At 34.4% G+C, this 21,158-nt stretch overlaps 5 protein-coding genes across 8 annotated transcripts; 3 read left to right on the plus strand and 2 right to left on the minus strand.

Moving 5' to 3' along the window:
* Positions 1–425: 425 nt before the first annotated feature.
* Positions 426–1,498, minus strand: LOC103487943 (elongation of fatty acids protein 3-like). Its single transcript, XM_008446456.2, has one exon. It carries the CDS (start codon positions 1,480–1,482, stop codon positions 637–639), a length of 846 nt encoding a protein of 281 aa, XP_008444678.1. The 5' UTR covers positions 1,483–1,498; the 3' UTR covers positions 426–636.
* Positions 1,499–3,677: 2,179 nt separating this feature from the next.
* On the plus strand, positions 3,678–5,137 carry LOC103487942 (uncharacterized). 2 transcript variants are annotated; one of them, XM_008446454.3, is made up of 2 exons: positions 3,678–3,844; positions 4,157–5,137. In XM_008446454.3, exon 2 carries the CDS (start codon positions 4,172–4,174, stop codon positions 4,862–4,864), a length of 693 nt encoding a protein of 230 aa, XP_008444676.1. In that variant the 5' UTR covers positions 3,678–3,844; positions 4,157–4,171; the 3' UTR covers positions 4,865–5,137. The 2 variants fall into 2 exon arrangements, with proteins under 2 accessions (XP_008444676.1, XP_008444677.1); XM_008446455.3 differs by having other exon boundaries at positions 3,685–3,817.
* A 2,834-nt stretch (positions 5,138–7,971) lies between these two features.
* LOC103487940 (probable galacturonosyltransferase-like 1) lies at positions 7,972–9,465 on the plus strand. Its single transcript, XM_008446453.3, has one exon. The coding sequence runs from the start codon at positions 8,150–8,152 to the stop codon at positions 9,197–9,199; it is 1,050 nt and encodes a 349-aa protein (XP_008444675.1). The 5' UTR covers positions 7,972–8,149; the 3' UTR covers positions 9,200–9,465.
* Positions 9,466–12,363: 2,898 nt separating this feature from the next.
* On the plus strand, positions 12,364–14,271 carry LOC103487938 (protein LYK5). The gene has a single exon (XM_008446449.3). It carries the CDS (start codon positions 12,364–12,366, stop codon positions 14,269–14,271), a length of 1,908 nt encoding a protein of 635 aa, XP_008444671.2.
* Positions 14,129–19,752, minus strand: LOC103487939 (protein DA1). 3 transcript variants are annotated; one of them, XM_051082396.1, is made up of 12 exons: positions 18,730–19,752; positions 17,953–18,081; positions 17,667–17,757; positions 17,082–17,217; positions 16,720–16,840; positions 16,551–16,634; positions 16,127–16,246; positions 15,639–15,851; positions 15,458–15,520; positions 15,179–15,297; positions 14,848–14,906; positions 14,129–14,732 (listed from the first exon to the last, which is right to left on the minus strand). In XM_051082396.1, the coding sequence occupies exons 2-12, from the start codon at positions 18,064–18,066 to the stop codon at positions 14,410–14,412; spliced, it is 1,443 nt and encodes a 480-aa protein (XP_050938353.1). In that variant the 5' UTR covers positions 18,067–18,081; positions 18,730–19,752; the 3' UTR covers positions 14,129–14,409. The 3 variants fall into 3 exon arrangements, with proteins under 3 accessions (XP_050938353.1, XP_008444672.1, XP_008444674.1); XM_008446450.3 differs by having other exon boundaries at positions 17,953–18,108; positions 18,730–19,622; XM_008446452.3 differs by lacking the exon at positions 15,639–15,851 and having other exon boundaries at positions 17,953–18,108; positions 18,730–19,606.
* Positions 19,753–21,158: the final 1,406 nt, after the last annotated feature.

The following is a 21,158-nucleotide window of genomic DNA, read 5'->3' on the forward strand; positions in this document are numbered from 1 at the left end:
TTTGAAATTAAAATTTTTGTGAATTGAATTAAATTTGTTTTTATTCATCTAATTTTTCTTTTTGAGTGTTAAAATTTCCCATAAGAGATAAGGTTTTCCTTTTTGTTTTTTCCATAACAAAATTATTTTCATTTATTTAGAATAAGATAAACAAAGAAGCAGATAATCTAAAATAAATCAAGATAATAGAAGGTCAAAATCAATTCAAATCACATCAATACTAACGTAGCGGAAGAGAAATTACAATAAATAAATTTATCAAACATTATGTCTTATAGAATTTAAAACAAAAATTTGAAAATAATGTATCCAATATGAACAAAGATATATTTGTGTGTTTTTAAAGATGCATTTTACAACATATTCACAAATTAGAATTAATTGTCTTGCAAATATATATTTAACAAATCGAATCTAATAACATAAGAAATTAACTGCTATTATATCATATGTGTAAATCAGTTTTTACATTTGACAAAATTCTATTCCTTAGACCTTAACAACAACACACTGTGCATTCAATGACGGGCTTCTAATATTAACAAACCAAAAAACAAACTTTACAATGACACCCCGCTCCCATTAATTTGGGTTCAATATTCCCCACACAAAAAACACGAACGGAGCAATCCCATTTCAAAAATTCGCAGGCTTCTTATAAATCAAATCCGATCGACTTTCCTTGTAGAATTTCACGAACAGCAAAAGAATGGCGGAGTTGAGCACAGAGTTGCACGCCCAAGCTCCAATGCCATTGCACCCTCCTTTCAGAATATGAAACGAAAACAACCCAAAATGGCAGAGTAGGTTGCAAGAAAGAAGAGCAGCTTGGCAATTGAGCACGAACGGGAAGGAGGCGGCTGGAAACCCGAAGACGGTCAAAAATCTGTAGCCGTAGACAAGGGCATGGAGGAGCGTGGTGGAGAGAATGGCCAGAATTTGAAACGACTGTGAGAATTCGAGCCAAAGGAAGGAAGTGAGGATGAGAATGGATTGGTTAAAGAGGTGGAAGAATGGGAGGCGGCGGCGACGGAGGACAGTGAAAAAGGTACGGAGGAGATGGAGGAATCGAGAGAGGTAAAAGATGTAGGACCAGAAGAACACGCGTCCTGAAGGACGTGTGCCAATTGGAAAACAAAGCAGCCACTGAAATGGGGTGGTTCTAGTTCTGCTCCGTCGCCAGAGCCATCGGGTGTCACGAATCTCCGCCCCAGCGGAGAGGAGCATTCCGGTGAAGATAACAGCCGAGATTACAGCCATGGAGAGACTATGAACAGCCGGAACAGGACCAAGTGGGACAGGGCGTGGACGGCGGAGGATGATCAATAAAAGACGGAGAAATACGGCGGCGAGGATGTAGAGCGTGACAGCGGAGACGAGAAAGGACCAGGTGGAGCCCCATGATTGGGTGTGGCTCCATCGGAAATTGACAATGGAAGGATGCTCCGATAGCCAATATTGAAAGAGGGGAACCGTCGGCATTTGGATTTTGGGGGTTTCGCAATATAAAAACAAATTCATAACATCATTCATCACATATAAATACATAATAAAAAAAAAAAAAAAAAAGGAGATTATATAAATATATTATTGATAATCTTGTAAATGGAAAAAGAAATATGAATATTAAATTTTAATTAGACAAAAACGCATCACAATACGATCAAAACGACGCCGACTAGTAAACTGGGCCATCGTGGGACGCAAGGACGGTTCGTTTCCGGGGACCAAATTTATTACAATTATTATCTATTGAATAATTTAATAATTTACACAAACAAATGTTTTGTCGAAAATCTGATTCGTGTTCTTCGTATGAAACATGCCCAAAACGTTGACAATTATCAAAAGCTTACTATCTCTTTTTTTTTTTTTTCTTCTATTATTCAAATATTGACTCTACAACATGATAAATATGAGTTAAATTATTCTTGTTCTTTTGGTGTAAATTAGTAAAATTTTGTTTTTAGAAAAAAAATAGACAGTAAATTTTATGTTTTCCTTTAAAAAATGAAGAGTCAAGAGTCGAGAGGGAGTTGGATTGTCCTACAAGAAAAAGGAAAAGTGTGGAACACTTGTATTTCTAGAAACCATACATTTTTTTTTTTTTTTTAATTATGGGTTGGTTGAAACCCTTGGAATTACTTATCAATTCTAAAAATATTATTTTAGTACAGTAAATAGAGATATTTAAAATTAATGTAAATAATTAATTTATAGAAATATGATTTTTTTCCCTAATAAAACTATTTGAAGTTAAACAAAAAATTGAAAATGAAAAATGAAGAATTTTATCTAATATTAAGAATATATCTACAATCAATCATCAAAATTTCAAATTACATGGGCGAGTAATTGCACTTAGCTTTATTGTTAATAAATATATTTTAGAGAAACTTCAATGGGTATAATTTGTTATTTTTACTTCAAATTTATGTTTTTAGATTTTGTACTGATTCCCTAAACTTCCCATTTTGTTTTTCTCTTTAGTTCATTCCTTTTTAACGAAGTCAACACATGAGGTTTTCAATCTGTCGGAGAAGAAAAATGACAACTTGCCAACTTAGCTTTCCTCATACCTGCTTCCCTTGAGCTATTGGATGAAAGAAAACTAATATTTTATAACAAGTCCCTTTAAATATTACTTTCTCTCTATACTTTTCACTTTGGTTCTTTTTTTTAAAAAAAAAAAAAAAATTTAAGTATTTATAATTTTTTAATTTTTTTGTTGTTTCTATACTTTCTTAAAAGTAACAATTCCAAATTCCAATCTTGATGGACAAAAATAAGAGAAAATTTCTAGTACATGATAGTGTCACCTTTTTTTAAAAAAAAAATTGTAAAAGATAAAAAAATAGATAATATATTTAAGAAGTTTTTTCATCAAATAGTAAAAATACAAACAATTGACATAAGAACAAAAACTCATTACAATTGGTAGTGTGATTTTGTTTCCTTGGGGTTTTCTTTTCGAGAATAGTAAAAAGATACAAACAATTTACAATTACAACAAACCACTAAAGAAGAAAAACTCATTACACTTGAAATAGTTTGTCCATTTTCCCATATTTTGGTAAGTTTTTTTTTTTTTATAAAGGATAAATAATTTTTTCTTATTATTTTTGAAAAGGACCTTTTTTATTTTGATCTAGTTACTTATTAATTTTTCTTCAAAAAATAGTTTCAATTTATACGTAGAAAGATCAAAATGAATGATTTTATTATCTAAAAAAACAAAATGAAGCAAAGTTAAAAATAAATGATATAAGAACACCTTTATTTAAACATCAATTGGATAAGGAAATTATTCTCTCTCTCCTTTTATTTTAATTATCTCCATTTCTTTTTAGTTTCATGATATGGACTTAACATTGAAAGCTGACAAATTTATAAAATTTGATATTATTAGACCGTCGTTGACTTAAATTTGAAAATTTATGAATTTTGAAAGAAGCAATAGTTGATTTGAATGAACTTTGGTGAGTTCTCATAAAATTTGACATTTAATTTGGATGAAAAATACTATTTTTTTAGTGATATAATTTATTGTATTTTTCCTACTGCGACTATATAATTAATTGTCGATACTCTCTTTTACAGCCGTTTAATAGTTTAAGGATGTAACCCAGTAATCTAATGACACGTGGTAAAACTAACACGTTGACGAGCATAACGGAGAAAGTGCAGTGAATATTGTTTAGGGCACACGGCTGCCAGAAGCTTCCATTTTCAAACGTATATTTTTCGGTTTTCCGTCAAACGCGTTCATCTCCGGTTTCAGATTTCCCTTTTTGATCCATATCGGAACGCAGGATCGGTTGGTTTCTTCTTCTTTAATCACTAGGTTTGTTTCAATTTTTTTTTTCCGATTATTTTTGTAATTGCAATTTAATTTCTCATTTCTTTTATTCTTTTGTTTCCCTTGATTTCGATTCTTTTGTCTCGGTCTCTGTTTGGGGATTTTGAAACCCTAGGATTCGGGATTCGTTTGTGTTGTTTTGCTTGTGGATCCATGGATTTGATGTTTGATTCTCTTTAGGTTTTCCCTTTGGTTCTGTTGGTAGAAGGAAAATTTTCCGATCTCGAAGAATTTTTTCTTTGACTTTTGTGGATTTCTTTTCTTTATCCTAATTTGTGGTGTAATGTGATTCAATAGGTGGGTTGTGTAGAAATGGCAAGCGGGCTTGGGGAATCGACGAGTAGGCAACCTCAAAGTCCTTCTTGTTCCGATAACAATGGTGATGCTAGTAATTTTGAGTGCAATATTTGCCTGGATTTAGCTCAAGATCCTATTGTAACCCTATGTGGTCATCTTTTCTGTTGGCCATGTCTTTATAAGTGGCTGCATATTCATTCTCATCCCCAGGAATGTCCAGTTTGCAAGGCTATCATTGAAGAGCAAAAATTGGTTCCTTTATATGGCAGGGGGAAGACATCGACTGACCCGAGATCGAAAGGTATTCCTGGAATTAATATTCCTAATCGTCCTGCGGGACAGAGACCTGAAGCAGCAGGTCCTCCCCCAGAACCAAATCCTTTTCCTCACAATGGGTTTGGATTCATGGGAGGACTTGGAGGGTTTGCCCCAATGGCATCGACGAGGTTTGGCAATTTTACTTTGTCTGCAGCTTTTGGTGGTCTTGTCCCATCTTTATTCAACTTTCAGATGCATGGATATGCAGATCCAAGCATGTATGGTGCAGGCGCTAACTTTCCTTATGGGTTTCCTAACATGTTTCATGGTAGCCATGGTCATGCCCATGGATACTATCACCAGCTTCGTCAAGGTCAGCAAGATTACTATCTGAAGCGCCTGCTTTTGTTGATTGGTTTTTTTGTTCTTCTTGCCCTAATCTGGCAATAGAAGAAAGAATCCATTAGGGCTTATATTACTTCGTGGTGTTTAGTGTATTCAATCTCTAATATAAGAATTAAAAAAAATAATTAAAAAAAAAAATCTGCTGGTACATTGTTTGATATCTCATCATTCATCTTGATTTGTCTTACTGTATGTTGAATGGTCATCGACTTTCTATACTTAGGCATGGTGAACATGAGCTTACATGCTTATGCAATTGTATTTCGAAGGTTTTCATTTATGCATATATACATCATACACAGATTTATTTGCTGACCACCAATTGCCATCAAATGAAGAGTGGACAAAACAGATGCTCTGATTTCATTCTCTCTAAGATGATTAATTTGCCTAAGTGGTTTATCTAGTGCTCTTACCCAATTCGCTATCCGCGCTATGTGCTTCTTGTGGTTTTTTTGGAATATGTTAGAATTTTAGTCTTACACCTAGCTCATGTAACATGTCACTGTCTGGATAGACCACGTTTATCAGAAAATGAAGAGATGAATAGTAGAGCTTGCTATTGGTGCTGGATATCAAATGAACTTATATAATGATGTACTATGGCTTGTAGAGCTAAGTTGTTTAATGTTTTATTGTTCGTCCAATGAATTGTCTGTCTCCACCCTCATTTAGCAAAGTAGTATCTAGATCTATGAGTGAAGCAATAGGAGCATATGATAGTTGACACTTTCTATATTTTTATGTGTTATGGTACATCTTGTGAAAACCAGAGAGTATTGAACTTGCTCAGGATGTTTTTTCTTTCTAAAGCCTAGCTTGTAGATATTTTTTGAAGATGATTTGTTAGCATTCTTGAGGAGTAATCAATGTGGCAGGATGAGATAGGGATGGTCTCTCTGTCCCCGTCCCCGCTCTCAAATCATTCGCCGCTAAATTTTGTGGTTGTAGGGAGCACAAACCATGTCTCCCAAATGAAAACAGGAGACATTTCCTCTACCCATACCCAAAGTTGAGATTCATGGGACCTCATAGCGTGACATTCCTAGAAAGAACTGAGTTTTCACTTGTTTGGTTTTTTCAATATTCAATTGGTTAAGTTTTCAATTTTCTTTCTCTGCATAATTTCTGAAATTGTTGCATTTCTTTTGCCATTCATTTATCTTTTCTAAGTAAACATGTTCGGATTTAAATTATATTTTCAAAATGCAATGGCAAAACAAAAGGGCTAACTGTGAGGTTTCAAATTTATTGATATGTTTACTCTTTTATTTTTTTTATTTTTCTTTAACGGTTCCCAAAATTACATTGCACACCTATCAAATAACAGTAATAATCATAATAATAATGAAATATAATAATGTAAAAAGGAGGAAAAAATAATTCGCATATCATAATATGGTTGACTAATTGGATGTGCTACATTCACTAACTGAAGTAATTTTTTTTATAATTAATTTTTATTTGAAAATAAAATGAAGATAACAAATAGGAAAAATAAATAGTTATATGTAAATCAAAGTATGAAAAGTGTGATAAAGTGATCACTACTAGTCTTAGCTCATAAATGTAGACTACATATTAATATGCTGTCTAATCTAAGGGTGGAAAAAATTATTGAAGTGTAGCATAGCATGTGGAGAGTTGAGTGGAAGTTTACAAAGCTCCCGACTTTCTTCTTAATGAGAAAACGTATTAGCAACAATTTCAATTTTTTAGATCTCATTACCATGTCTTAGTTATGTGTGTATGGGTAGGTATTTCAATTATTATTTTATGCACAATAATTAAACCAGACTAATTTTATGAATTCTTCCCATGTATAATTCAGTATGTATATATATATGGCGAACATGTCACTTTAAACATTGAATATTAACAATTGTATCAATTTATACCAATTGTATCGATTAAATCTTTAAATTATCATAAGTGAATTAGTTTAGACTATTTCTTAGCTATGATTACTTTGAAATTCTCAATGCATCAATGATTATATAGAAAAGACAATTGAATTTGATGCATAGACAAATTTTGATTAAAAAAGGGATGGTTGACATTGTAACATGTGTAAGAGACGAACTAATATAAGATTTTTTTTTTTCTTTTTCAATTTCTTAGTCGATGACATATGTTGAGTTGAGAGATCGTCTTTAGTAGGTCTAAAACCCAAATAACTTTAGGATTCACACTTGGAAAAGAAGCATGCCTCAATTGTGTAGGAGACATAGTCAAGCCAATTACCATTTCATGAAAGAGGAAGTGGGTAAGTTGACTACTCAATTACCGTAATCTCTATGCACGAGCTCAAGCACATTTGAACGAAGTGGACTTCATAAAATATAACACATCAAACCACTTCACGAATACATATATGTATGTACATGTGAGAATGTATTTTTTAAAAAATTTAAATGAGAGTAATAAATTTGGAAAGAAGAGGATGAAGCAACAAATTTGGGGTACCCACCACCACTCAACGCGATGTGAATACGACATGTCGATTGTCATCTTTCTGGAAGAATGTTACGTGCATGTAAAAAAGCATACATATATTTACCATTTCGCCTTTTTATTATACCTTACCTACTTTTATTACCCCTTTTTTATTTGCTTTCTAAAGTCCTTCAAAATTATTCTATTTTCTCTCCTTTTTCTTTTTTTATAACTAATTTATTGTATCTTATACTTATGTTATACTCTCTCAATTGTTATTATTATAATTGTCATTGTGGTAAAAAAAAAAATAAGGCTAACTATTTAGTTGTAACCAAGAGAATAACCTATTGTATCATTTTAAGACAAATGTCTTATTTGGCTAACTACATGGTGGCCGTGTCCCAACAAAGAATCCATGGAAAAGCTAACTAAAGTTAAAAAGGTCATAGAAATTGATTCCATAACTTCACTAAACTGACTTAGAGAGAAAAATAATGTTTAGATATGAAGTATATGACCATTATGGTTAGTAATTGTATTGTATGTGATTAAGTTTGGAAGTGAAATAATTTTGAAAGTTGATCGTAAATAATAATGGTTTGATTAATGGGGGGTGGAAAGTAATTATTTGATTTTCGTTGCAAATTAACATTATAAATAAGTATTAATAAGAAGCAAAGGACAAAGGATTGCATATTGAGTTGAGACTTGAGAGTCACTTGCCTTTTCTTTCTCCCTCCTCTAAAGTAGTTGGAATATTTTCTTAAACCTCATTTGAAAGCAAAAGCTACTCACCACCGGCCCGTCTCTATCTCTCTCATTCTCACCTTACACATAAAACCCACCTTTTACCTTTCCTGCTTTCCTCACATCCTCTCGCCGGCGGCCGCCATGCTCCAACCGCCATCACCCATCTCCCTTCTCTTCCTCCTCCTCCTCCTTTTCTTCTTCATTTCCCCCATTACCGCTGCCAATGTCACCACTCTATTCAAGGAGGCCCCCCAATTCTACAACTCCCCGGATTGTCCCTTGGTCGTCATCGGCCAGGAAGACAGTCACGGGCTGTGCTCCGACGACGGCGTCCACGTGGCGATGACATTGGACACGGCCTACATTCGAGGCTCCATGGCGGCCATTCTCTCCGTTCTCCAACATTCCTCCTGCCCCCAAAACGTAATATTCCATTTCGTTTCTTCCGCCTCTGCAAACGTGTCCGCTTTACGCGCCACCATTTCCTCCTCCTTCCCTTACCTGAAATTTCAAATCTACCCATTCGACGACGGCGCTGTCTCCCGTTTGATCTCCACCTCAATTCGCTCCGCTTTGGATTGTCCATTGAACTACGCCCGTAGTTACTTGGCCGACCTCCTCCCTCTCTGCGTCCGCCGTGTTGTCTATCTCGATTCGGATCTAATCCTCGTCGACGATATCTCTAATCTCGCAAATACCCAATTAAACGACGCCGTACTCGCAGCACCGGAGTACTGCAACGCCAATTTCACTTCCTATTTCACTCCCACTTTCTGGTCCAATCCCTCTCTGTCTCTCACCTTCGCCAATCGCAACCCCTGTTACTTCAATACCGGCGTCATGGTCATCGACCTCTCCCGGTGGCGTCTCGGCGACTTCACCTCTAAAATCGAGGAATGGATGGAGCTTCAAAAGCGAATGAGGATCTACGAGCTCGGATCTCTACCCCCGTTCATGCTCGTCTTCGCCGGAAACATCGTTCCCGTGGACCACCGATGGAACCAGCACGGACTCGGCGGTGACAATTTCCGGGGACTGTGCCGGGATTTGCATCCGGGTCCGGTGAGCCTGCTGCATTGGAGTGGAAAGGGGAAACCGTGGGCCCGGCTCGATGCGAACCGGCCGTGTCCGTTGGACGCTTTGTGGGTCCCTTATGATTTGTTACAGACTCCATTTTCGTTGGACTCTTGATCGGTTGAAGAAGCTCGTCGGAAAAGCTTTGGTTTTTAGGATTAAAGAAGAAGACGACGGCCGTCGGTGACGGAGAAGGTATGATTGGCCGGAAATAGGAATTGGGAAAATTATAATTTTTTTTTTTAACAAAAAATTGGAAATGTTGAAAAGGTGAATTTTGAGAGGAAAAGAAAAATAATAAAGGATAAAAGGAGATCAAATTTATGTATCTATAACTGTTGTATTCAAAAGTTTGTATAGATTTTGTTATGAACACTCAATTCTCATCAATTTTTTCTATAAATAACCATTTTCCTTTTTAAGGTAAGAATTTGAACATCATTACTCCTTATACCTTCTTCTTCTTCTTCTTCTTCTTCTTCTTCTTCTTTTCATTTTTATTTTGAGTTCTTCATTTTTATATGGAGACAAGTCTTAAAGCATTGTTTGACATTATCCCCTCCAATTTATAAAATTATCTCTTAATTATCGCAATTTACTTCTTGTCAAAATGATTGACAATATCAATTCTCCATATCTATTGTGTTGAAACTTTTTGAAGATCTATGGCTAAACATTTGCCTTCTTGAAAATAAGTAAATCGGTACTTTGATTCACCAATTACTTAATTGTCTGTCACTGTTTAATTTCCCTCTTTTGAAAATGTTACTTTTAATGAATCGTAAAAATATAGGTGGAGTTTAAAATACATCCAAGATTAATAAAATTTTGACAAGGATTTGTTTTAAGCAAGCTATGACTTTGTTTGAGTTTTGAACCCTCTAATTACATTATTGAGAAAAATTAATTTAATCAATTTATTATATACTTTCTAAAGATAGTGAGTTGACAAGAAAAATTAAATGAGAAACTAGTAATCTAAAACATAAAACTTTCTAATTCCCCCCCCCCCCCCCCCCAAAAAAAAAAAATCTTATGAAATTGGTTGATAACTTATCATTGTCTCTCCTAATGAAGTGTTTTAATTCCTCTTAATTCATTGAAAAACATCTATTGTAATCAATGCATTATTACAAAAAAAAAAAAAAAAAAACAATTTTATCATCATCTATAACATCATATTCTCTTATGCAACAATCGATGATGTATTACACTATTTGAATTGGATGAATTTGTGTTATAATGTAATCCAAAACCCTTATTTAAAATGAACATTTCAATACAATTATTAATACAAAATTTATTTGGTTCCAACAATTTTTAATCAAACACTATTCCTTATTGTTTTCGTCCTGTACGATCTCATCTTGATCACTCACACTTTCCAAATTTAGAAAAAAAAACAAAGATAAATAATGTTATAAGAAGAAACAAAGTTGATATAAATTAGAAAAGGAAAGAAAGAAGAATTAAGAAGAGATAAAGTAAGATAGTTGGAGTGAGAAAAAGAGGGTGGAAAAGTAGTTCCCAGCTGATTGCCCTCTTTAATTCCCCCAATTCATTATTACTCTTTACTGTCTTTCCCCCCCCCCCCCCCCCCCCCCCCCCCCCCCCCCCCCCCCCCCCCCGTTAATTCTATTTAATTTCCTCCCTATTTTATTTAATTACATCAGACAAAAAAAAAGCCAATTCTCTAATTTCTCTGCTGCCATTTTATAAATAACCTATTTTATATATATATACAAAAAAAAAAAAAAAACATAATCGCGTCGCATCCATCTCTCTTGTATAGCTTAACTAACACTCGATAAAAATGTGTCACGTGACACTATTATGTTTTCTTGTGTGTAAAAAGGATGGATAATATGAGACTAAGTGAATTGCATTGATTCGTTTCACATTTTTAAAGCTTATATGTAAGAGATATGATTAGGGTATATGACATTGAGTAGGGTGGAGGGCGACATTCATATTTAGTACAATAACGGTTTCAATGGAAGTGAGTAGATGTATAAGCAAGCATAAATAAGAAAATTTGAGGGAAAAAAAAAAGGTTCCAATTAAGTATATGTTCTTGTCGAATAGCAAAATTCAAAAGTGAGTGAACTCAAACTACGAACAAACATTTAAATCGTCAATGTATATTAGTTGTCAGTCGTGAAGACATTTTACTATTTGTTGGGGGAATAGGTTAGTGTGAAGTTGGGTGGTGAAAGAGAGTGGTTGGTGAAAAGGGTAAATCATATGTTGTGTTGTCCTCACGGATTACGCTTTCTTAAAAACGACATTCAAACAAAATCTTTTCTTCTAAGCGATCTTATGGGCTTTCTAACCCACATTTGTTCAATTTTAAGATCCAAATGGGCTTTTGCTTAACATATTTGGGCTGGCCTTCTCCAATTTCTTCTACCAAAGCCCAAAAAGAAAACCAACTTTCTAAAATGGTCAAAAATAGAAAAAAAAAAAAAAAGAATTAAAAGTATAGTAAATTTTGTTTTTAGTAGTTTTTTTTTTTCCTAATACATTCAAATTCCCTTTGAATAGTAAAACCCCCACAAAGGTAATCTCTTAATTGGTAATACTAAATAAGTTAATGCAAATAGCTATAAGAAATAGGGAAGAAAAAGAAAAGGCCTACTTTTGCTGATTTTTGTCTCTCATTATTTGACACAATCAAATATTGACCAATTCAAACACTAAGTATATATATAGAAAAAGAATTTGGAGAATGGTGAGTCATTAGATTCCAAGTCATAGAAGATTCCAAAGGATATTATTATATAGGCTACATCCATGAACCATTCTCTTCATTTACATAATAAATCTCTTAGAAAGTAGCTTATGAAGATTACATTCAATTTTGAAGGATTTTATGTTGTATTTATAATTTACATGATGAATCACCCAACTTTATTTTAATACAGACAAAATACAAATAAAGAGAAATCAAACATTTTAATTAGTCTGACATGACAATTTAATTTAATGGTAAAGGTTGAGGATGATTGGTCTAAAATTCGGTGTCTATATTTTTGTAAATGTTTGTTTTTGAAATATTTTAGATGGGGGGAGGAATAGGAAGAACATATAAATCCATGGATAAGCTTCCAACAAAGAAAAGACAAAAAGTAGAAAAAATGGATTGGAAGGGGACATCTTTAATTAGTTATAATTAATGAATTAATTAAAAATCCCTTCTCTTCTCTTCTCTTCTCTTCTCTTCATCCTTTTATAATTTAAATAGCAATTCGTTGAAGTTCTAAACCAAAATGCAAAACAAAATGAATATAATTTCAACATTTTATGCTCTTCTCCTAATTTCTTCATCCATTAACGCTCAACAGAATTACACACCGCACAGCTGCGGTGGCGGTGCCTCCGACGACAATGAACTGACCGGACTCTACTCCTGCAACGGCGGACCAACCTCCTGCCGGGCCTTCCTCATTTTCAAATCCAAACCTCCTTACGATTCCGTTTCTTCCATTTCCAATCTTACTTCGTCAGACCCAAATCAAATCGCCGTAGCTAACAACGTCAGCGTCTTCTCTTTTTTCCCGCCAAACACGCCGGTCGTCGTTCCGCTTCACTGTTCTTGCGTCGTCCGGTTCTACCAAGCAAACGCCTCTTTCGTTTTATCGCACTCTCATACCTATTACGTTGCGGCCACTGAGGTTTACCAGGGCTCTGTAACTTGCCAGGCTCTTAAATTTGCTAATGGGTTTGAAGAACTGAATCTCCGGCCTGGTATGATATTGCTCGTCCCGCTTAGATGTGCCTGTCCCACCGGGAACCAGACCGGAATTGGGGTCAAGTTTTTAGCTACTTATTTGGTTGGTTATGGCGAGAGGGTTTCTGAAATTGGGGAGAGATTCAATGTGAGTAAGAAGAGTGTTCTTGAAGCAAATGGATTTAGTGAAGAAGATGATCCAAATCTATCTCCCCTTTCGACGATTTTAGTTCCATTGTCAACCGAACCATCAAGTTCACAAATTAAATTAGCATCCTCTTATACTGCTAATTGGCAGGGGAATGAATCGACAAGAAACATTTGGGTTGAAATCGCAAAAGGCGCGGGTTTCTTCCTATTAGCCACTGCTGTTGTTGCTTTTGCATTTTTTCTCATTTACAAAACCAGAGCAAAGGGGATGGATTCTAAGATCGATAAGAACATGATCAGAAAATGGACGCCACCTGCTGATCTTCGAGTTGAAATTGCAAGCATGGATAGAGTTGTGAAAGTGTTCGGGTTCGACGAAATTGTGAAAGCCACAAGAAGATTCAGTCCTAAGAACAGAGTAAATGGGTCTGTGTACAGAGGAACTTTTGGCAAGAAGATGAAACTAGCAGTGAAAAGAACAAGGATGGACGCCATTAAAGAAGTTAACATTCTGAAGAAAGTCTACCATTTCAATCTAGTGAAGCTTGAGGGTGTTTGTGAAAACCATGGTCGTTTTTACCTTCTTTTTGAGTTTATGGAAAATGGGTCGTTGAGAGAATGGCTCAATAGAGGCAGCAGAAAAGAGAGACAAAGCTGGAGGAAGAGGATACAAATTGCTCTCGACATCGCTAATGGACTTCACTATCTTCACAGCTTCACAGAGCCTGCCTATGTTCATAACAACATCAACAGCAGCAATATTCTTCTCGACAGCAATTTAAGAGCCAAAGTCTCGAACTTTAGTTTAGCAAGAGTAACAGAAAGAGCCACGGGTGCCTCTGCCTTGACCACAAATGTTGTGGGGGCAAAGGGATACATGGCCCCAGAGTACAAGGAGACGGGACTTGTAACTCCAAAGATTGACGTCTATGCTTTTGGAGTGGTGGTCTTGGAGCTTGTTACTGGAAAAGAAGCTGTTTCTATGGAAGGGGGAAGAGAGGTACTACTTTCTTCAATGAAACCCAACATTGGAGAGAATATGGAAGTTCGACTGCCCGGGTTTATCGATTCCAACATTAGAGAAACACAGAAAATGGAGTTTGCTAAACTGATGGCTAAGCTAAGTACAGCCTGCTTGAACCAAGAACCAGAACAGCGACCGAGCATGGGGGAGGTAGTGTCATCTCTATTAAAGATTCAGGTTCATTTACAGAAGCTACAACCGTCAACATTGTTATATGGCGACCGCCATCAATATGAAGAAAGAATTGAGGCAGAAACAAATGTGGAATTACAGGCATTAAATTAAATGAATCTAATTAACTTAATCTGCACAAAGGGGATCCTTCTATGAATTTGGCCTTAGCTGTAAATATGGAAGGCCAAGAAAAGAAATGATGAAGAAATTAAAAGAATTGCTATTGATTAAAGGTACAGATCTCCAGTTTCAATAAGGAAAGGTCCCGGTCATTTGAATATGATCGAGGGTAGTCCGAAGACCGTATTTATGCACAGCCATCTGCCCAGCTCTGAATCCATCTCCATACACTGGGGACATGTCCGATTCTATCTGGTGTTTAAAGAACTCCCCAAGTTTTCTCTCAAATTTGGACATGGTTTTTCTTCTTGATGATGTTGTGGGAGCAGCAGAGTATGAGGTCGAGGCGACATCGTTGTAGTCTTGGGAAGACATGAGTTCGGTACTCAACCACATGTGCGCTAGAACTTGACAGATACCTTCTTCCACGTCTTGACTGAGAGTTCGAAAACCTTTAAAAACCGTGGCATGATTGTCAGAATATCGAACAGAAGAGGAATGTAGTTGTTGTAAGGTCATTGCCAAAGATAATTTTTTTTGGTCAAATCCAAATGAAGTAAAACGCACCTTTAAGACGTAGCCATGCGTGCATCATCTCATGAGCTAAAATCGACCCAGTAAGCAACCTGTGCATGTCGAGAATCCCAGTTACACAAGATACATATGTACTAATATACCATTATGTCGTACTCATTTTTCTGACACTCAAGAATTTTAACAATTCCATTGAAATATGGATAGAAATAACATATTCTTAAGGTTGTTGGTTTAGAATGAGGATGGAGGGCATCGAGATTTACATAATTAATGCAAAAAAATTGCAAGTAACTTAGCTACTAAATACTCCATTCAACAAATAACCAATGACTAAAACAATGAAATAGAGATTATTACATACCTAGGAAGACCAAACAGAATGAGAATTGCAGTGACCTCACAATGGCGTGTCAATTTGTAGGGCTCCGACATCGTGCTCGATACTCGATTTCCCCTTTCATATCTAGGCCGTCTTAAAACCTGTGAGTTGTTCGATGAGTTAAATCTCTGAGGGTTTTTCTTTATTATTATTTGGTGCAAAGGGAATATTGTACCTTTGGGATTGGATCAATGAACTTGATTCATAACCCAAGGAAAAAAAACAGACGAAATGGGAGTGGAGAGAAGAAGAAATTCTTACAGTGCTAATGGTTTGTTCCTCCGAAAGACACAGTCCTCTTGTCTCGGGGATATGATAATGGCCCTAACAAGGACGAGAAAAATCAACACAGATTCACAATACTGGCTTAATGACTGGTTAGCAATTAACAAATGACCAGACAACGTCAAATACTGCAGCTGAGAAGGGGTTGTCTAGTTACATGTTTTTCTCCTTCTCTTGCTTCGTTCAGTGCTTGCCTTTCGACCAAAAGCAATGGAACATCCTGCTCTACTTTCATATTCAAACCATCATAAAATTCTTGTATATCGCGATAAAGAGGTTGGCATTCTTTCGTGTCCATGATTGTAGAGTCGAGACACTCAAGGCACAGCTTTCGACCATCATGAAGTGGAATATACTTAACCTCTTGTGGCTGGTAAATACAAAAAATCCAACACTTGGTCCAGAGTTCATGGAAATCGAGATTTTCTTGATGAACTTACAACATATTTGTTTGAGAGTAATTTCTAAAGTCACTTTTGACATGTTCAAAATTATTTCAAAATTCATTTAAAACCCATTTTGATTATATAAAAATCATGATTAAAAAAGTGATACTGATTTGAATTAATACAACCATATTTCAAAATGATTTTAAAAATCTCAATGGTAAATTTAACCATTTTACCCTAATGAAATGCCACTAACCTCCATTCGTTCGCAACTGCAACATCGAGGAGTGCCATCGTATTCATGAGACGGACAGTATTTCTGGATCCAGAAAGGGTGTGCCCTATATTCAATAAGACCAGCAGGATTTGTTGGAATCTGTTCATGAGACACATATCCCAAATCCCAACACCAATTGACTATAAGTAGATATTTGATGAAAAACATACTCTGTACATGTTAATTCCATTCATAGAAACATCACAACTCATGATAAACGTGACATTTTTTTTTTGACAATAGAAATCTCTCCAACATTACAACATGCTAATTGACTAAAATATGCTTTCGTCAACATGCAGAATGTTCACTCTTTACCCAGACAACCTCATGAAATCAGAAAGCAGTATATGAAAGCACCTCAGTTACACGTTAGAGATTATGGACCGGAAGAAGTACTTACAAAGTGCTTGCAAACATCACATTTTGGGTGATAATTCTCCTTGTAGCAAGATTTATGATATGGAAAATTCCCAGAAGTAGAAAACTATAAGAAGGAAGGATCATGTCTTGTCAGCTAGAGCCAAGAAAAGTACTTTTAACTCCGGAATGATGTAGAAAGTAATTTTCACCTCATAGTCTGAAATTGGGAGGTTGCAAGCGCGACAACGGAAACATTCTGGATGCCAAAATGCATTGAGGCAGTTCAAGTAACGTCCATAGCCAATCTCATTATAGCAGCCAGCACATATTCTAACCAGATTCAAAACTTGTTAAAACATACCGTCGTATTTCTTTTTCTCATCAATTAGTAGACAATAAATTCCTCGAACAAAGAAAAGAAAAGGTTCACACTGTAAAATGTAGCCTGAAAGTTCTTAAGTTTTCATTTTCTTAGCAATTAAATAGACTCGAAAGCAGAGAAGGTCAAAAAAAGAACTAATAGAAACAAAGATAAGAGCTTCTTGCTAGAGATGGAAATGAACATTAGTACCTGGAACCAAACTGATATTGAGGTAGATAAGGTTGATACATGTTTCCACTTGTATATTGTGGAGGAGACTCCAAATTGAGGCTTTCTTGTACTGCTTTGGCAAGAAGTTCATCTTCTTCCAATTGATAATCACGATCTATCAAAAGTTTCAATAACTCATGTATAAGTCCCCACTTACAACAATTAATCAAGGGACGCATATAAAATATCTATATTTATACATATGAATACTTGAGAAGTTAATGTCATTTGTCTGCAACACCATGAAACACTTTATAGTGTATCTTAATATTTCAGATATTCATTCTGCTATTTAACAATTGTGAAGCAAATTGTCTTGGAAATAAACTAGAACATGTGCACTACTTAAAATATCAGACTCCCATGTATTGCATCCTATATTCTCTTTAGAACTCAAAAGACACAATTGTACAACCTATAGAATAGATCCTATTCAAGTAAGGTCGTGCATCCTATATTCTCTTGTAAATAAGACTCGAGAACGTAAACAATAATTTCTTTTAAAATGTAAGATGGCAGTTGGGAATAGCAATTGGAGCAAGATTTGACAGACACTTCACTCACCAATCACATTATTTGCCTTCTGACTTTCTTCTACAAGAGATATTGCAATTGCACGATCAATGTCTTCGTTCTCATTCTCTGACCACAAACCCTGTTGTCAAGTTCCCACCACAGTATGTTAAATTCGTGAAATAATAAGATCGAAGATTTAAGGCAACTTAGAAGTTTCAACATCGAAAGTTAAAGGTTTTGCATATAACTAGTTGAACGATCTATGATGTCTAATTGTTCTGGAAACTAAAAATAGCAACAAAAAAGTGATGATTGCCGGTAGTGTTTGCATCACCTCAGAAGTCGAGGGCAGATGAGAATTCGGATCTTCTTCATAGTTTGCTTGGTAATTCTTTTCAGCTATTCTATGACCAGATCCAACTTTCAAAATTTTGCTTAGCCAACCCATGTTGCTTAGTCTTATCTGTCCATGATCAATGAAAAAATTTACCTGGGAAAAACCAGAGCCAATAAAATGATAAAAGGGAAGTACATAAGTGCAGTCGTAGATCATTAAATACATCCCTCAAATTGATAGTTTCAGCTTTACAACAATCCTCAAAAGATTGAATAAGGAGCAATGGTTAAATTATTATATACCAAGACTCTTATACAAATGAAGCAAAAGGGAAAGAGGAAACAAAACATACGAGGATTAAATTCATTCTAAACCTTAAACAGCATAAGGAAAGACCAATGTCTAACATGCTTGAAGAACATTAGAAGGAAAAACCGCATGAAAAGAAACACCAATGGCTCAAATAAACAGCATCCTTCAATCATATAAACACTTTTATCCATAGTTGTAGAAACATCCAGTCTCAATCACCCAATCAATACAACCCTTTAAACCAATAAGAAAATCAAACAAGAACAATACACGGCCATTATTTCTTCTGCCCTAGAAGAATTCTCCTGAAAATAAAAGTTTTGACATCTAAAGACAATACAGCATCCCTAAAAAACATCTGTAATTAGAGAGAGATTCTTCCAGCTCAGCTAAGGTTCAAATTCAATTAGTTTCAGATGAACGAAATAGGAAGAGAATAAAAGAGTGGGTTCAGCAACTCACCTCCAGAAATCAATCAAGAAGCTGCACAAATGGTGGAAGTAGCAGAGACCCAGATAAGGAAAAGATCCCAATTCGCTAAAAGAAAGCCAGAATTACGCCGTAATCACAGAAACCAATATTTCATTCGTTTACACCCCCTCCCCCTTTCTTTTATTCTTTGTAAGCGAATAATCTATTCAGGTATGGAAAAAAGGGAGCGATATAATTTTTTAATTTCAAGTAATTTTTGTAAAGAAAAGCAGCCAAGAGCGTGAAAATAATTGGGAGAATACAGACGGAAAGAAAAGTTCCAAAGCTATTCTCCACATTCATACATCAGCAAATAGAAATACGGCAAAGCAGACACGCAAAGATCGGTTGAGAAGTTGATTTTCTCAGAAATTCAAAGTCAAAGAAGATTATAATCCAAACCCAATAGGGGATGACGAAGAAACATCAAACCCAGTTGGGGAAAATCAAAGATTTCAATTCTTAGAAGACATACAGAACGTGGGGGCCCCTAAAACTCTGCCCAACGACAATAAACCCCAAAAGGGTTCTAAGAGAAGAAAGCGTAAAGGAAGAAAAAGGCATAAAAAAGACCATGAAATAATGTATAATTTCTCTTCCTAGAATGGCGCGTTATGCTTATAATTACAAGAAGAAAAAGGGGGAAAGAAGAGCGAAGGAGGAAGAAGAAGATAATAAAGCGAAAGTGGGAAAGTGGGCAGGTGAAGTGAAAAGATAGATTGATTTCTTCAACAATTACAAGAGAAGGAAAGGAAAATGTTACATAACAATTTTCAGAAAGATTTTAGTAAAAAGGGAAGAAATGGAACCAAGAAGGAGGAAAAAGAAAAGTTGAAAGATTCTTAAAGGAAAATGGTGTGGATGATAAAAGATTCGAACCCCATTGCCTCTATGAACAATAAAGTTCCATTCCAAGTCGAAGGGATCTTAATTAACTAATGATTAAGAAACTTTGAATTTAGAACAAAATTTACCACTAGAAAAGAAAAATCATAGCACTGTCGAGTTCTTTGACTTTTGTTTTGGTGTTGGCAGCCAATTGTTGGACTATTTCAAACTCTTTTTCAACATTTTTCTTTTCCTACTCCATCAAAACAAAACTGGAATGAAAAGAAAAATAAATCTTTATTCATAAAACATATATCTATTTTTTTTCCTATGATAAATTTTATTATTTTTGGCTTAATGCTGACTATTTCTTGCGTTTTGGTGTGAATCTGAATTGAAAATCTACATGGGACAAAACAAAAATGAAACTTTTTTATCAGTCCAAAAGATTTTGTTTTATTTTCTTCAAAAAAAAAAAAAGTTAAAGAAAGTTAATTTATGGATATGATCAATGAGTATCTTTAAAATCTTTGTCATTCACAACAACTCATGATTATAATTTATAGCCATTTATAAATTATGAGGGAACAAATATTCTACAATTAAAATTGAATGATCTTTAGATAGAAGGGTAAAATTGACAAAACTCATCAAAAAGAAAAAAAAAAGAAAGAAATCTATGGCATAAAGATTTGTTTAGTTTAAAAGAATATTTGGAGATAAGAGTTATTATATTTAGTTAAATTAGTGCGTTGGCATTTGATTTTTCAATGTCAATAGTGACGGTTTGAAGTAAAATTATCTAAAATGTTGACTTCTTGCCTTCTGAGACTTTTTTTTCAAACTTAAACCCAAAGCATTCTTCATTTCAACTCCTCTATTTTTTTTAATTGCTTCCACCATTTGTTCTTTTTTATCTATATATAATTTGAATTATTTTGCAGCTTCCATTTTTCTGAACTAAAACTTTTTAATTCTTTTTTTTTTTTTTTAATAAATCATACGTTCAAATTTTATTTTATAAGAAATATATTTTTTGTTTTCGTATTCAATAAATTTAGGATGCATGTATTTGTTGAATAATTTAAATTTTGTAAAAAAAAATTATTTTTATGATTTTATTGTATCTAAAATTTGAATTTTAGTATAATTAAATAAATTTAATATGTCATGTTATAAACCGTAAATTATATAATAATATAAAATAATTATTATATAATTTTTTTAAGTTAAATTACAAATTTGGTCTTAAATAAAATTAAGTCTTCATGTTTACATCAAAATTGTGAATTATCCAATTTTTTAAACATAAATTATATTCATAAATAAATTAAGCTAATTTTAATGTTTTTTAAAATTAGAATCCAATTTTTGAATTTAAATCACAACATTGTTTTCAAATTTCTGATTTTAGATTTTTTACCCTTCAACTTTTTATATTTCAGAAAACACCTGAAAAATGATAACCAACCAAATAAATCAAATCAGCATTTGCAAGCTTGATTTTTTAAAATAGAAAAAAACTAAGATGATCAACTAAACATTCAAAATTTTCCTTTACAACTCATGAATAAGATTATGTACACCAGAAA

Source organism: Cucumis melo, chromosome 3 (assembly GCF_025177605.1).
Source record: "Cucumis melo cultivar AY chromosome 3, USDA_Cmelo_AY_1.0, whole genome shotgun sequence".
Lineage (NCBI taxonomy): Eukaryota > Viridiplantae > Streptophyta > Magnoliopsida > Cucurbitales > Cucurbitaceae > Cucumis > Cucumis melo.